The sequence below is a fragment of the Thunnus maccoyii genome, chromosome 16 (genome assembly GCF_910596095.1).
Source record: "Thunnus maccoyii chromosome 16, fThuMac1.1, whole genome shotgun sequence".
Lineage (NCBI taxonomy): Eukaryota > Metazoa > Chordata > Actinopteri > Scombriformes > Scombridae > Thunnus > Thunnus maccoyii.
Genome location: NC_056548.1, coordinates 25,519,236 through 25,536,593, shown reverse-complemented (window position 1 = coordinate 25,536,593; position 17,358 = coordinate 25,519,236). Strand labels below are relative to the sequence as shown.

The window sequence follows — 17,358 nt, the reverse complement described above, 5'->3', positions numbered from 1 at the left end:
TGTCAGTAAAATGAAACAAATAGAGAACACTGAACAACATGAAAGCGTTTGGGAAACCTCTTTATTCTGCACTGGATTAGCCCAGTGGAAGCAGCTGGACGGGGGACTACAGAATAGGAGGTGTACAGGCACAGCTAGTACATATATAAATATATGCATAATGCATATATAAATAAAAAATAAGGTCCATATTTCTTTATGATACATCGCTCTTGTCAATGAGAGGGAAGGAGAAATGTCAAACAGAAAGTTGATAATGGCACACAGGTAGGATACCCACACAGTGATTTTGAAAGTCAATCAGTTTGAATGTGAGTCAGGTGGGAGTGGTGAGAGTCAGACAGTAAAAACTGACAAATGACAATGAAAAGACATGCCCCATTCCTCAATAACCATCTCATAAATGTATCCTAACAATGCTCTTCAATAACAAGTATTCAATATAATTTATGTTACATGCACAAAAATATCAGGGATTAAAAAAAGGTTAAAAGCCTATCAGTTCCCCTCTATATATCATCGCCCTCTACAATTAAGTGGTGTGGATGAATTTATCATATTAACATGAGTTGAATAACAAAAGACAAAATCTCCTCCGTGACATTACATGTGTGCTGCATATGTGTGTATGCTTCCGGACTCCACGATCCAGATTCTGAAGTGGCAGGACAATGTCAACAGTTTAGTTTTTTTGTGTGAGGGTGGGTGGAGGATCTTTCTGCGGTGACCATATAACACATCTCTGCTTCCTTTAGTCTCCCAGCACCACTTGCTTCTTCTTCATCACTTCTCCATTTGCCCACTGTCGTCATGCCTTTGCAGGTATCTCCACCCCCCACCCCTCTCCCTCTCAGGGTCAGTCCTCCGTTGTGAGGGCCTCCACGGCCTCCAGAAGGTGAAGAGCCAGACTGTACTGGGCGTGGTTCTCCGGCAGCATTTCAATAAGGCGGCCGACCAGTCTGCTGGTCTGGGGCAGGGGGACCAGGGGGCACCGCAGCTCGCTGGGGTCCTGCAGCAAAGAAATATTCCATATATTTTTTTAACAGGCAGCCAGGTCTGTCAGTTTAAAACTGTAGTCTTGGATTTAATGATATTAAAATTTACTTAAAGAAAATGGGCCCAGAATTACCCATTTTCAATAGAAAGAAAACTGGTTAGCACTTCCCTTAAAGGGACATTTGTATCCTCTTCCTGTCTGGTTTGTTACTCAACAAAACCAAGAGTTCAACACCAGCAGCTCTGTGAGACTGCTGTGAACTAAATGCTACTGTCAGCATGCTAACATGCTGATGTATGGCAGGTAAAATGGTTACTATGTTTACCATCTTAGTTTAGCATGTTGGCATCATAACATTTGCTTATTAACACCAAACACGAAGTATAACTGAAGGTGATGGGAAAATCTGGTCATAAACCAAAGTATTGGCCAAATTCATAGACAGACCTGATGATGGTGCTAGATGGAAAAGTGAGAGTGTCAACACAGCTATTACAATTCATCCTGAGGGGAAGATAAATCCATCCAATAGCTATTGAGACATTTCTCACCATAGCCTTGAGCCATGTGCAGAGGGTGGGGGGCAGGCGGGCCAGCAGCTCCATGGCAGCCTGCGTCTGGCTCTGGCTGTGAAGCAGTGAGTAGCTCAGCCTCTGACCAGTCAGCACCAGCAGCTGAGAGCCCAGCACGTCCTTGTCTTCCACTTCTAACATCACCTGGATCATAACCACACAGAATGAGCACTGTAGTCAGCTTACAGGTTCAAAATTCAATATAGTCATTTCATTTTAGCTTCTGTGTGCCAAATAGCAAACCAAATGTTTTGTCATGCTCTGGAGCCATTCTTGACTTTGAGCCACAGCAACATTCTGAACTGCGCTCAGTTATTTTGCTGACCTCCTCAGCTCGTAGGTCCAGGCCCTGGTTGTAGAGCTCGCAGACGAGGTGCCGTCGCAGGATGTCAGGATTGACCTGCAGCAACGTGCCCAGCTCCAGACAGAGCGAGGGCCACCAGTCAGCCTTGGGGCCATTAGAAGGTAATGGGGGGGACCCGGTCCCAGAGGCGGAGCTGGAAGGATCATCTATAGCCTGCACCCAGCCGGTCAGCACCCGCAGGAGGAACTGAGGCAGAGTAGGAATGTGGGAAGCAGAGATGAGAAATAGGGTATGAAGAATGAGGAGATGGAATAAGATGAGAGGTGTTGAGACAAAAAAGCAGTGATTTCCTTCTCTACATCAAAGTTCACTTCTCACCTCTTGTCGTAGTGAGACCAGGCCTGGGTCCGTGTCTCCACTGGGCATCAGCTGAATGGTCGTCAGATCTCTGAAGAAAGCATTCTTGCCCTGGAACAACATACACACAATTAAAAACGTGTTGATGCACAAGTAGATGAAGACTACAGTGTTTAATTTTCAAAATTTATTTCCACATGAATTCAATAACTGCAGCTCTAAAAGAGTCAAGTATGTAATATTTAAGTAAGTAAGTATTCCATTCAAAAATGGCCTGTAGACATAAAGTAGATGTTTCCATAAGATGTATGCCATTTAAACAACAACAATTTTGACAAAGTAAATTAACATTTAAAAGTCCAAATAATAGGTGTGATGGAAACCACAAACATATTTAATAATTTAGTGTAAGATAAAATTCAAATTGTGTACCTACTTCAAAAACACCATACTAACACTAGAATCAGTGCGTAATGCAATAATCTTTTACAATGATCTCTATGGATATTTGTGTGTCTATGACTCCGTCCTCTCACCTTGCTGTCGAACAGACTGAGCGGCTTGACCTTCAGGACAAAGGTCATAGCAGCGTGTAGCAGGGATGCTAACAGGCAGTGGTGCTGGACCAGAGGGTAGTGGACACCTTTCTGCTCCAGGGCCAGTTCAGCTATAGAGGCAGGGCCCTCTGCTCCGCACCACGCCTCCTCCACAGACAGCTCCGGAAGAGGAATCTCCTCCACCGCTGAGTCGGCCTGGGAGGGAACAGAAGAGATGGTGAGGAGAGAGCAGGTTGATTCACATTCTAATCTCAACTCACAGTTGAGTTAAAATTCACCACATGCACACATTTGAAGTTAGCCAGCTGGGTGAGAAATCAAACACCTATCAAGTGTGTTCAAGAGTTAGAGTTTACTAAACAGGACATCAAGACCTAAATCACAAATAAATGGCTTATTAGTAGTGACAGTAGTAATACTAGTGGTGGTAGCAGTGAAATGGCGGTAATTAGTAGTGACAGTACATAAGTAGTAGAAGCTGGAGCTAGTAGCATGAGCACTTTTAAAAACAAATTCTGCTGAGAAACTAATACATGAACTGTATCAATAGCAACATATCCAACATGCTAACTATGAACTATATGTTGAATGAGATTCATTTAAAATTAGATTTGTTATAAATATTATCAGATGGTATAAGACTTAATTAATATATGGAATAAATGAATATAAAGCCAATAAATCTCCTAATGCATAATAAAAAGCCTCAAAACTTACACAAGCCCAAAGGTGCTGCAATTTAAATGCAAAACGTCATGGTGCTGTTTATAATACAGTATCTTACTCCATGTCAAATCCAAAAGGAAGAAAAAACAAAGCATAGATCATGTTGAAGCTGCTAGCTTCATACACTGTCCATGCTTTGTATTGGATTGATGCAGGCCGCTGCTCATTCTCCATGCTTTGTTGTGTTATCTCCTTACTTACATAGTAGTTTGTAAAATACAAAGGGCACTGATTGTTAACCAATAGTCCAGTCACCTCCATGAGGATCTGCAGCAGCTGAGCACAACAGCCCAGGAATGATGTCATGGCTTTGTCTCCCATCCCTACATCCTGCACACAATAACAAACACACCCTTAATATGCCACGTCATACGTTTACTGCAACACTTTACACTGGAATTCATCTTATCAAAATCAATATAAAAAGAATTAATCACTTACTCGTCGACATAAGCGATCTTTGGGTGCTTTCCCCACCTGAAAAAAAAAAAGTGTAAGAGAGAGTGTAAACATTTTTGAAAGACTCAACAGCAGAATAATAGATGCACAGACATTGCTGTATACTGTATGCATGACTAACCTTCTCCATGAGGAAGGCTGCTGCTGAGAAACGCTTGACAATGAACGTACTCCACATCATTGTACAAATACCTGTGAGAAAAATTCAAGTCTCATGATACACAAATCACTGTCATTTTAAAATACAGCCTGTAGATGATCTGAATAACACAAAAGTAAAGACTTTAGTTGACACTATCATGAATATGATAACAAATAACCCACGCATTATTTGCAGAGGCTGCCATGATCACATGACGATTATTAGTATGCATGTATAAAACAAGTCAGTGAGCCTCTCACCTAGTTGGATATGTGGACTGGAGACCAGTTTCAAATGTTCCACAGCCCAGGACAAGTATCGACCCACCTAGGAAGAGAAGCAGGTGCAAGTCTGGATTTAAGAATAAAGGTGATTGGTTCTTTGTCATCCTTGTTTCTGAGCTCTTGGGAAACTGGCTTGTTGCAGCAAGTAGTGATAATATAATGTACTGTACACTAAATGAATTGAGGTAAGACCTAAGCTGATAACACTACATTATGCATATGTGTGTATGTATATGTACCTCTGGGTCTTTGTTCCACTGCACCACATATTCCCAGCAGCAGTGGGCTAAGAGCAAGTCGGGTGAGAGGGAGTGTGGGAACCGCTGGCACACTGCCCGCAACAGCTCTGGAAAAACAGTGGACAGTGTTTAAGTTCAGGGTATAAAGAAGGTTGATGAAATAGTGTGAACGGTCATTACATTGCTCAAGCGACATGAATCTAAAACGTACTGACAACTTTTTAAGTTCTCCAACGTGAGAGTTAATGTGTCCTTTAATATCCAGATGTGCAGAACCAGTCAAAAGTTTGAACAGACTTTCTCATTCAAGGGAATGGAAAAGTGTGTCCAAACTTTTGACTTGTACTGTATGTATGTCAGAAGTCTTTCTAGGTCCTGACCTGCTGTTCTGTCTGGGTCCTCTTGGTTTTTCTCCTTCTCATCCTTTCCTTCTTCATCTGCCTTCTGCTCCTGTTTGTCATCTACCTCTTTGTCTTCTCTCTTTTGCAGAATTTCCTTCAGTCGCTCAGGGGCTAAGTTATGCCTGAACACCCACTTGGAAACATTGTCGGTAATGCCACCTTGGAGGATAGATGAGAAAAGAATCCAATTAAAACATAAGAGTATGAGTCTGAAGTAGCCACAACCAGAACATGAATACTGAAAAAAGAAAAAAAAACCCAGAAAAGGGGAAAAAAACATAACAAAATAAAGAAAGCAAGACAGACAAACTAATAAGAAAGTAAGATATTCCTCTCTCCAGCTGACCTGTGCCTCCCTCCAGCAGTATTTTGATGGAGCACTGTGCTGCAGCGCCCCCTGCTGATCCCTGGGGTGGAGGCACCAACAGCAGTGTCTGCAGCACCAGCACGTCCTCCAGCTGGCGAACACACACCACCCACTGCTCCAGCTCCAGAGACACCGCCTCCCACTCCGACTGCAACTGTCACACACAAACACATAGACAAGTGGCAAAACCAGTGAGTGTGTGGTTGAGGATATGCCCAGTACAGGTTTAGTGCTGAATGACGCTGAAGCAAGGAGTTTTCCTATTTTTATAACGAATGTACAGAACTACTGCACATTAGTGAGGAAGTCAACTAGCAATACATGTTAAAAAAATGATCACATGTGTAGAAATAATAAAGTGATAGTTACAAAGAAAAACACCTGCTGTCTAATAACTACTGCTCCAATACTGATTATAGATTTATTGTGGCATTAGGCCATCACACAATGTGACTGACAAAAATAACACAAATAGAAAAGTATGATTATTACTGAAAAAAATACAATTTATAGTCAAATTAGTTTGTGTAAGAGCACAGGTACTGTAAGTCTGACGTCCTTTTCAGGCTCAGGATGATATTATAGGACTAATAATAACTAGTGATAACTTTACTGACTGTAAAAGTGTATATTTTTCCTGAACAAGCAAAGATGCATTTGGAAAGGGAAAGAAAAAGAAAATGTTTTCATGATTCAGATTCTACATGTGTAATATTTTCATACAGTAAAGCTGTTTCCACAACAGTCTGTTCATTTTACTGTCCCTCAGATCAGCTGACAAGCCTGTGGTTCGTCCTTTAAAGCCCCACTGAGAGCCTCCTCACTCTCAGTCTCCTCTGAGATGCATTTAAAGGGCCGGGGGACAGAAAAAGTGAGGATGGAAGAAGTATCATTTAGCACCCATGGTATGTCAAGGGAGAAAGTTATGTTAACGGCCCCAAAACTGCCTGTTTCAGTAGAGGTGGGTGTGGTGCTCTGGAAACAAAGTGACTATGGGTGAAATCGAACAACTTTTGTTGAATAATTATTTGTTTTTCCAGCTGTGACATCACCAAAACTAACCTCCTATATTAAACGATTCTTGTTCTACATTAATTCCCTCTTGTGATTTTTAATGGCACTGCCCAATGAGTGCACCAGTGTGTGTGCATGTGAGTTCTCTCTACCTTGCTGTCAGCCCGGCTGGTGATGCTCGCCTTAGCAGCTCGATGAGCAACGAAGGCAGCCAGCAGAGCGGCGGCAGCATTCTGCGACTGGATGCATGTACAGCGGACCTGCTGCCACCAGGGGGAGATAGACTGGGTGTCCCATGACTCGTCAACTGCACCTGATGAAAGGAGAAGGAGTGATTTTATCTTCCCATCATACTTTTTCACTAATAAAATGTATCTGAAATCAAGCCAAGATGTGAGGTATCCTCCGCTGTCCATTTAAGAGACACACATGTAAACCAAGCTTCACACACTGTACAGGAATACACACCTTTCATGTTGCTGAGGGTGATGAGTAGTGTGTGAAGGTTTCTAACACTTTCCTCTGGTTTCTGTAGCACCTCCTTCTCCCTTTGCAACCAAACGCTTAGCAACAGAGACTGACAGAAAGAGAGGGAAGCAAGAGAAGACAAGATTCAAAATGAAATGTTAAAGTCAAGAAAAAACCATTGCTATGAAAACAACAACAGAAGGGATATGGATTATGGGATAGTAACAATAATAACATTTCATTAATATGCTCATCTAGTTATCTAACACAATATAACAATCATAAGTCATTCCCTCCATCAGTCTTTTCCTCCACCTTACCAGTAGCTGCTGTGGACTGATGCCAGCCTGCTGTAGTGTGTCACAGACTTTATGTAGTGGGCTTTTTCCAGAGAGACAACCCCAAAATAGAAAGTTCCCTACACAGAACACACAAGAGCAAACCCTCAGTCATTATCACAGACTGGCAACATTGTCCCGCGCACACTGCGTTCTACACAAGTTCTACTAAGTTAAATGTCTGCTGTGAGATAAACACCAAGCATGTCGCTGTCAAAAGAGATTTCTTTATACTTGACAATGCCATGCTGACATTTACAAATATCTATTATTCTAGTATAAGTGGGTCAAACTTGTGTTGCCTTACCAAGCTTGTTCCACTCAGTTTCAGACCCGCGGATAACACTTAACTGCCCCTCCTCATTGTACTCCATCTGGGAGAGGAAGGCTTTGGCGGGCAGGGGTGAGTCTGGTGAGTCTTGGGCAAATGAAACGCTGGGTCTGGAGGTGAGCTGGGCATAGCGTTGCAAGGTGGGGCCCACGCGGGACAATTCATCCTCTATGCCCTCAAGAGAGTCCAGCTGGGGGGGGATATTATAGTGGAATTATGAGGGATAATTAATAATATTGTTTATGGTGACCTCCAAGCAAAAACACCTTAACCAAACCTTAACCTAGTCTACATAAGAACTATTTCTGTTGCAAAGATTTAAGTGAGCAACAAGGATTGTGTGTGTGTGTGTGTGTGTATCTTCTCACAGCTTCAGAGGAGGCCTCTGTGTCTGCAGCAGAGTGCAGGTTCTGGATGTCAGTGTAGAGCTGCAGCAGTTTCAGCTGTGAAGAGCAGAGCTGCACTAACACTGAACCCACTCCCTCAGGGTCTGTGATGAAGAACACATCATGAAGAGAAAAGCATCAAATATGCATGACGTGTACACAAAAACTTTCATCTGAATGACTTAAACATTTTACATTTACCTTACATTGTAGGTATTTGGCTGAACAACGAATAACAAATTCATTGCAAAAATACAGTATTATACAGTATAATACAGTAATCTGTAACACAGATTATTTTGTCCTTTTGAAAATACACATATAACACACTTCAGTTAACCAGATTTTAATATCACAGAAAAAAAAATGTCTCTCACAGATGAATCGATACTACCTTGTTGCTTCAGAGAGTCATATAAGGCGGATGTGATGTTAGTGAGACAAGACACAGGGGCATTCTTGTTTGCCAGCAGAGACTCCAAAGCCTAAAGGTAAAAGCAAAGATCACACTTAGAAATTTGACTGTCACTGCTGTCTAATAGTGAGTTTGGGCATTTATATTCATCTCTGATCATACCTGCTTCTTAATGGCAGGGTGTTTGATATCCAGCAGCACACTTTTGGCTTCGCTCTCCAAAATATCTGAAAAGAAAAGATAAATAAACACACAGAGGAACAAAAAAGCCAAACTCTCTCTAAATCTCATACTTCTATCTACACATCTTGTATTTCTTACCAGGCTCCACCTCTCTGCTCTTTAGTATAGCAGTCAGTCTCTTTAACAGATGCATGTCTTTGGCTCGCTCGCTCTTCTTGTCACTGATGGGGGTGAACACAGAGGACACAGTGAGATGAGGTTTGGATGGATTGGTAGCAGTAGAAGGGCATTAAAAGGACATCTTTAACAGCTTGTGGGCTGGAGGCCAGCCCAATACCGGAGTTAAAATGACTACTGTCATTTCTTTTTATTTTGGCACTGAGCCTTTCCCTTGGAAAAACTCCAAAATGTCTCTACACCATTGTGTTACAGTAGGAGGTTCTTCATGGATCCAGTTAAATAGTGTCTATTTCTTTGCTGAAAAAGGAAGTTTGTTCAAGTTACTTACATATATGGACTATGGAATACATATAGAATATGTAGGGTGAAGAAATAGTCTCGACACAATAGAGAACTGCTGTTCCTGCATACAATGACAAATACTTAGATGGGTTGTGAAATATTCTCAGAATAAAATATATCAACACCCCAAGTCTGCAAGCAGTCCTACAGAAAAACTCTAACCGCAGTGTTAAAAATGCCTGCATGACAAACAGCTGACCTACAGTGTCTTTAAGGTTAATGTATGTGTGTTCTTCTCTGTGTGCCAACCTGAGAGCCAGGTGGAAGGGGATGTTCACTGTCCTCAGTGCTCCTGTGATGGGATCCAGCAGACACACCTGCTGGGTGTGAAGCTTCCAGCCCTGACTTGTCACACTGTTCACCCCCATCAGACGATAGCCGGCATACAGCAACCTGGAGGAGCAAACACACACATCAGAGGATTGTAAACTTCACTGTGAGCTACTCCCTAGTTTGTTTGTCCTTGAGTGTCTGACTCTTCTGTTTTGCTTTTAATGCGAAGCGTCTCTAATAGTAAGAGAAAGTGAATGAGAGTGATTATGAGAGTGCATTGTGTATACCTGCAGTGTTTCCCCACAGTAAAGGCTCCAACTCGAGGCCCCTGCTGCATCCCCCAAACCTCCAGGATTCCCCTGCGAGGGGCATAGATCACCAGGAACAGAGCATGCCGTCTGGGGAGGGAAACAGAGGGGGAGTGCTCCCGATCCCCCCGCTCCTCTGGAACCTGCAGCCAACCCAGCTGGGCATCTCTGTAACCTGAAGTTTAATGAATGAATAGTTATCTTTACATGATTTCATGATTTGACATCACAACTGATTTTCAAGAAGGAACCAAGGCTATAAATTTTTGATAGACAGCGTGCCAAGCATGCCAAGTTCAATGTTTTGTGCTTTTGGACCTCATGAATACTTAAATGTTTCACTTTTAACACAAAGTTATTTCTGTATTCGATCATTGTCATGTGAGCCAAGGTCACATAACTCTGAATAGACACAACAGAAAGAGAAGATATGAGAGGGAAATAAAAGCTCTACCTCCTTAGCACCACTCCTTTCTTTATCTATTCAATCCTTTACAAAGATCCTGTACAAAACCTCTTTATTATTTACTCATTTGCAAATTGGCGTCGTAGGTATGATGCAGCCCCTTAACGCAGAAGTATAAATCAAGCTTTATTCCTTGTTCATCTCTCTCATCTTCCTCCTCACCTTTCCACATGCGGATGGCAATGCCCCTGGCCAAGTCCAGCAGCGTGACTCGACCAAAGTCATCCGTCACTCCAGCCAGCGTGTTGCAGGGGGACAGACAGATGGACTCGCCATGGCGACGAGAGTCTGGGAGACCAAATCTGGAAGACAGAGGTCAGGTTCAAGAGAAAGGACAAGCTTCATATTGCCAGCATCAATTGAGCACAAAGAGAACTGCTGCTTTATATTAGTTAAGATATCATGACTGGTACCTGACTCCTAAAGGTGTTGCAGCCTCCACCTTGGGCTTCTGTTTCTGGACAGCCTCCTCTTCATTCTTGTTCTTGTTCCAACCTAACCATCCACTGAGAGGAAGAAAGTGAGAGACGGAGAGTAAGAGACAAATAAAATGATTAATCCATGTAAAAAGAAAGACATACAGTAGAGAGTGAAAGGAGACTCAAGGGAAGATAAAAGCAAAATACGCTCCAGTATGGATTAAGCATTTAGCAGAGAACGGGCAACAATTCAGAGTATTGATTGGGCTGCTTTGTGCTGTTACAGCTGTAGAGGATTGTCAACAGTGCAGAATTCAGTCCCTAAGTGTGTGTGTGTGTGTCTGACAGGAATTAAGAGCACACACACACAGGCACACAGAAACACTGGACAACCTTGTTTGTTGTTTTAACAATCCAGGACACAAACTGAGCTGTGGTTGTTAGCGTTGTCCTGCTCCACTGGTATTATTACTCATTCACTTGTTTTTTTTGTCTAATGAAGCTCTTAATTGCTTTCAGAAAGTGTTCATTCTGCAGATGCACACATGGAAGCACAGTTTTACACACACACACGCACACTACCGCACCTGGCAGCGCTGAAGAGGGCTGAGGTCAGTTTACTGGCCACAGCCATAGCCACGTGAGAGAGAAGAGGCTGGGAGCTTCCCTGAGGACAGAGAGACACAGATAAAAGCCACATTTATTCATCAAAGTCTCAAAAATGCATTTTTTCCCCACACACTCATGTTTTCTGTGGCCCCTTGCAGATCATTTGCACTGTTTGTGTTGGTACATAGTGTATTTCTCTGCAGATTAACATATTTAAAGGCTGATTGTCACCTCTCACCTCTACAGCATAGTAAAAGCCTGTGTACGGTCCACCTCCCACAGCGATGTACTGGCTCATGGCAGGGGGGCTGCCCTTGACTGAAGCATTAAACCCCCCCAGGATAGAGGCATTCTTCATCTGATCGAACACAGACAGCGTCATGATACCTAACAGAAGGAGAGATTGAGTGAGAACAGGAATGAGCAGAAAGAAAATGATATGTATTACTGAACTGATACTTTCCTGTGAAAATTAATTATTCATTTGATTTATTTTAAACGAAGGAATTTCCTCCCAGCATCCACTCCACTGGATAGGACTTTCATTCTTTTCTTCTTATTCATAATAAAGAACACATCTGGTTTGCTCGTTCTCCAATAAGTTTTTTTGTCTAAATACTGTGAGAATTTTTTCAGTGATTCATATCTGCGATGAAAAATGCTGTAATGCAGTAATAATGCAGAATTACCTCCAGGCTCTGTCACTAAACAAAAATCAAATAGTATTTCATAAACACTCTTACCCACACTACTGTGGTCCACGATGGTGTCCATGTCCTGCAGACCCCACTTCTTATAGGCCAGGGGAGGAGGCTGGATGACATCACTACCTGCTGCTGCAGCTGGACGGACAAGGATGGAAAGAGCAGTTGATGACATGGGAAGCAACTTCAATGAAAAAAAAAAAAAAAAAGAGTATTACCAAAGTTTGGTAACGAGGGATTTCATCATCTATTGGTGGCTTTTGGTTAGTAGACCTGCCTTGCATTTAGCTACATTTAAAACTGTTGTACTGCCCTTTAATAGTACCAACGACTGCATTAAAACATATTCATGCATACGGTAGGCGCACACACACACACACACACACACACACACATAGCGCTAATACACAGATACTCAGTGAAACCCTGCCAAAGCTTGACTAACCCTCTAGAGACTATAAGGGTGTGCTTACACATGTAAGTATGTGTATGTCTCCTTTGTACCTGAATGCTTTGTGGCAAACTCTATCCACCCAGCCAGCAAGTGAAGAAAACATCTTTTGTTAACATACTGTAACATTTAATACTAGAACCCTCTAACTCTCGTACTATAATGGACACACACAAGCATTTACATGAAAATACACCCTGACAGATGCACACACACTCTCACACACACACACACAAGTAGCAGTACCTCTTGCCACCTGGTTCCTGCAGGCACGCAGAGACTGAAAGAGGCTGAAGCCATCGATGGTGACCAGCGCAGCAGGATACAGGATACTCAACTCCTCATGCTGTAATCAAACAAATCAGTTATCATACATGTGCTGAAGAAGACCGTAGGATAAACTTGATAGCTCAGGATAAAGCTTGTGAGATTTAACTACAGATATGTGTTCCCAATAAAAGAACTTGAACAGAATTTCCACAGGTGTGACAGCAATGGCCGGAGTATGTATTACCTGCTCGGTTACTCCAGGATGACGAGGGATCTCATATGTGCGACACTTGAGTCTCAACACAGGGTCCTCATGCAGCAGCTGGGCCAGGAGCAGAACCCCATTCTGACAAGAAACCACATGTCATTCCTTAATATTTAAGGACTGGTTTTAATTTTTTCACTGCTGACTATCTGAACAAGTCATTAGTAGCACAGACTACAACAGCACTGCAGTACATGAAAAATAGTGATGAGGTTGTACTGCTGTACATTGATAAGGTACCTCTGTGTAGAAGCGCACATAGCCAGAAGTGAAACCCACTACGACACATGTCCAGTCAGGTCGTCCTGTGGAGCTCCTACACACACACACAAACACACACACACACACACACACACACACACACACACACACACACACACACACACACACACACACACACACACATATATATACACTGTTAAAACCAGCTCTTGTCACATGTATACATACACACAGGCATTTTGCCATTCTGCAGGTGTTTTCTCAGTCACCCACACTGGTAACTCTTACCTTTTCTGGCTTGCCAGGGGTATACAGATGGCACTGCTCACACACTCTCTGCAGAGAGAAAATATACACAGAGTAGGATGCAGAATCTGTCAGAATTCACTTTGCAGCTCTGTCTCTCAAGAACATAACGTTCATCTCGTGCTCTATTTGTTTTATCTGCTGTTGAACAACTATCCCTTTTCAATATGACTCCTCTTCATCTTCTTTTCCATCCTGAGGTTTATTTCCATTCCTGCCTCAAAGTTTCTTTTGTCTTCCAATACAGCATCACCTTCCTTAATTATGTGTACTAATATAATTTCTTTTGTTGCCTTTTTAGCATCGTTATTCCTTCTCATATTAATCTGATTTACTCTCACCCTTCATCACTGCTGAGGCTTCCAGTCCAAGACACAGCCAAGGTCATCTCCTCTCTGCCACTGTCATCCGTACGCCACTTAGCTGTAGGAATCAAGAAACATTAACAGCAATACACAACTCCTCTGTTTATTTAGAGAGGAGTGTGCGTGTGCGTGTGTGTGTGTGTGTGTGTGTGTGTGTGTGTGAGAGTATCTGACCTGAGAGAAAGACAGCCTTCTGTTCACGGGCAACCACTAGCAGGTCAGAGCAGGGCGACAGGGACACAATGCAATCCTGCAGCCACGGTTCACTCTGCCCCGTGGTCTCCTCCTCCACCTGCAGAGCGAAGAGGAAAGTCAGTGGAGAGGGATCTTTACTCTTTTACTTTATATCTGCAAATGATGCAAGTAATAGCCATACAGCACCTTGAATTCAATATCAAATATGAGTAAATGTGAACAGCCCTGGACAATGTTTTTGTTCATTTATTTGGGGGGATATTTCCTCCAGTCTTTCACAAATTTAGAATGTCCAATTCCCCTGTACTCTGGATAAAACTGTACCTTAACCCTAGATCCAAAACTCCTCTGTGCAGGGAGCCCAACAAACAAGAACAAAAATACAGCAGCAACAAACATGCGATCCCTCACTGGCTTCCCACCAACCAACACAAAACCAAGCCAAAGTTCCTGCTGCCATTCTCTGTGGAGGTGGGCGAGTGTTTTGTCACTAAACCACAAGTATATTCTCTGTTTGTGACTTTCTCCAACATCATCTAACAATTCAATTGCATCCAGTGGTTTAAATGCTACAATATGGGATAATTGATCATAAAATGAATATATTTATTATTTAAATATAATTTATCCTGTCCTTTGTGAGCAACTGAGGCTGCTTTGTAAAACCACAGGACACCTGTTGCTTAATATTGTATAGAAAAAATGAGAATATGAGAATATATAATGAAATACAAAAGAAGGACAGACCGTTGTTGCAGAAGTGGCTTCCTCCTCTTTTCCATCACCGCTATCCCATGCTGCCTCCCAGTCAGAAGTGTCCCAAGACAGCTCATTTTCTGCTGCGGATGGGTAAAAGATACAGAGAACATGCAGAGACATCTCATTAAAAATTGGTTATACTTTGAGAAGTCATGCTGACAGAGCAGCTTATGCATAGGTTTGACCCTCCTGAGTGTTTGAGCTCCTTTTTCTCAAGTCTTAAAGATCAAATCACTACAATTTTTGTACAAATTATAGGTAAAGTCTTTCTATTCATATGACCAGGCACTTACAGACAGGTTATTTATCCATTTCTAAAGGCCAACACACAGCGAATATCTTTCAGTTCCAAGAGGAGGGATGTAAAATTACAGGCGAAACTCTGGCAAGCAACTGGGTTAATGGAAGTGCTCAAAATATCAACAGATCAAAGAAATGCAAACGTCATTCTACCCAACCAGAAAAAGACTAAACCAGAGAGAACAAGAGGGGAAGGGCGGGCACAGGTTGAGCTACAGGCAGATAACCTAAAAATATTCAAGAGAGGGAGGAAGACAATGTGACAGAACGAGTAGCATAATCCAAGATGAAATCCTGTTGCCATGGACATCTATAATACATTGTGCGTTAGTGCAGTGTGTGTGGGGACCATTGTCAATGTGCTAAAAGGCTGCGGTGATGACACACATCATCATCTATTTCTTCAACAGTTAATGGAGACGTGCATGTGTGTGTTGCTCGAGTGTAACAAGGGCCTGTGCCCTTTTAGTGTCTATGTTCTTTTCTTGTTGAGCATCCCGCAGTGATGTATTCAGGTGCCTCATGTGGGATGACTCATAGCAAAAAGGGCAGACAGATCTCCTCCCATTTCAGTGCTCTGACGGTATTGCAGAGCACAGATGAAGCTCCATTCATCCTTCACTTTACAAAGCCTTGCCATACTATACTGTATCTTTATTTCTACAGCCAGGCCACCAGAAACCGTTATTATTGGTGGAATTATGCAAGACGCATTTAGGTACGTCTCAGATGTGCAAGAGTTTATTTTATACCACACTCAAAAGTTACATGAAAAACTGATGCACACTAGGAGGATGGTTAACTTACATGATGTAACTCATGATTATTTAATTTCTCTAACGTTAACATGTGACCAAATATGTCTGTTCCCATCTCCCTACAGTCTTGCTAACTACGGCAACTACGTTATTTAGCTATACGTACACGTTATAGCCTTTAACGTAGATAGCTGTAACTTTGTTTGACTAGAGCTATGAGTAGCAACATCCACAGGTAGCTAACTGGACTGTGGAGAAGTGAGAAGACTTGTTGTAACTCTCCACAGAAATGCATAAGTCCGGTCTAGCTACTTTGTTTAGTACCTGCTTGATTCTTCTCCTCCACTGGTTTGGTTTTCTGGCTCTGGAACAAGTAGTCCCTGACCGTTTTGAGCTCTTGGAGCCGACAAAACTCCAATAAGCTGCAGGACATCTCTCTCCCGTCCCGTCAGGACCCCAGCAGACAGGGAATCAGCCAGTTAGCCTGCTTGCTAACAGTCCAGCTGTAAAAGATCAACGTAGCTTAGCAGTTTGAGTCCGTTTGCGAGTCCTGCTATCGTGTTAACATTAATGACAGCCTGCTAACAAAACCAGGATGTCTTACTAGTTTAAAACGGTCCCCTAAAGAAACATTAACAAGTGCCTGGTACTCTTATTTTTCCTTATATTTGCAGTTCCCACCCTTGTACTGATGTGTTGTTGATGACACATCGCTAGCATAATAACACTGATGTACTTCCGGGTTAGAGAGTCCATCTTTTCAAAATAAAAGCGGAGTAAGACGTTTACAAAGGAGGACTCAAAAGATTTGCCAAAATAAAATGTTTAGTGTGTAACTGAAATTATCAATATAAATGAAATAATTTTCTGTATCATTTACTGTGTAATTTACTGTATAATTTACAGTTTAATTTTCTGTGCAATTTAAAGTATAATTTACTGTACGATTGACTGTATAATTTAAAGTATAATTTACAGTATAATTTACTGGTATTTGCAGAAGTGTGTGGTTATGGTTTGTTCAGCAGAGGGCGGTAGATGTATGTTTGAGTGGCCAGTGGTGACTCCTCTTCAGCCATGCTTTTTTTCCAATGCTCGACTTTAGAGTGCTGTACTCATAACATCAATCATTATGGTATATATTTTTAATTGTAGATTGTGCATTGTTCTTCAATTATACATACAGTGGTCTGTGGAAAACCATGCTGGCAAGGCAGCTAAACCCAATGTCACTGATATACAAGGTGCATTCATATATTCTAGTTGCTGTCTTGCTGCAGCATGGCAGCCTCTGTGGAAGAGGACCCGCTCCCTATGTAGATATAAAGGGCTCATTCTAAGGTAACGAAAACACAATGATTCTTATTTTCAGGTGATTATACAGTAATTAAAACAAACACATGAGTTATATATCATTTCTACCAAGTCTGTTCCGCTAGATGCCACTAAATTCTACACATTGGTCCTTTAAAAATACTTAATTAAATGCAATACTTGTGTGTTGCTATATGACAAGCTACATCATACTATATGAGGGCAGTAGGTTAATGTTAGGATGACATTTTTTTTTAATAACAACTGAGCTAATTAATTTCATGCACTCATTACACAATTACACCGTGTATA

At 42.0% G+C, this 17,358-nt stretch overlaps 1 protein-coding gene across 3 annotated transcripts; it reads right to left on the bottom strand.

Moving 5' to 3' along the window:
- Positions 1-43: 43 nt before the first annotated feature.
- On the bottom strand, positions 44-16,475 carry rab3gap2 (RAB3 GTPase activating protein subunit 2 (non-catalytic)). Of its 3 annotated transcripts, XM_042437038.1 has the most exons (36): positions 16,337-16,475; positions 16,057-16,235; positions 14,663-14,754; positions 13,895-14,012; positions 13,697-13,778; positions 13,338-13,385; positions 13,068-13,143; positions 12,807-12,908; positions 12,539-12,638; positions 11,881-11,979; positions 11,376-11,524; positions 11,116-11,195; positions 10,523-10,615; positions 10,272-10,411; positions 9,623-9,818; positions 9,312-9,455; positions 8,679-8,761; positions 8,520-8,584; positions 8,337-8,427; positions 7,925-8,046; positions 7,533-7,746; positions 7,208-7,305; positions 6,888-6,996; positions 6,572-6,732; positions 5,385-5,559; positions 5,018-5,197; positions 4,638-4,744; positions 4,375-4,441; positions 4,094-4,164; positions 3,955-3,990; positions 3,769-3,843; positions 2,767-2,982; positions 2,252-2,341; positions 1,895-2,119; positions 1,549-1,713; positions 44-1,009 (listed from the first exon to the last, which is right to left on the bottom strand). In XM_042437038.1, exons 2-36 carry the CDS (start codon positions 16,163-16,165, stop codon positions 857-859), a joined length of 4,131 nt encoding a protein of 1,376 aa, XP_042292972.1. In that variant the 5' UTR covers positions 16,166-16,235; positions 16,337-16,475; the 3' UTR covers positions 44-856. The 3 variants fall into 3 exon arrangements, with proteins under 3 accessions (XP_042292972.1, XP_042292971.1, XP_042292973.1); XM_042437037.1 differs by having other exon boundaries at positions 16,057-16,475; XM_042437039.1 differs by having other exon boundaries at positions 14,663-14,751; positions 16,057-16,475.
- Between the last annotated feature and the right edge of the window lie 883 nt (positions 16,476-17,358).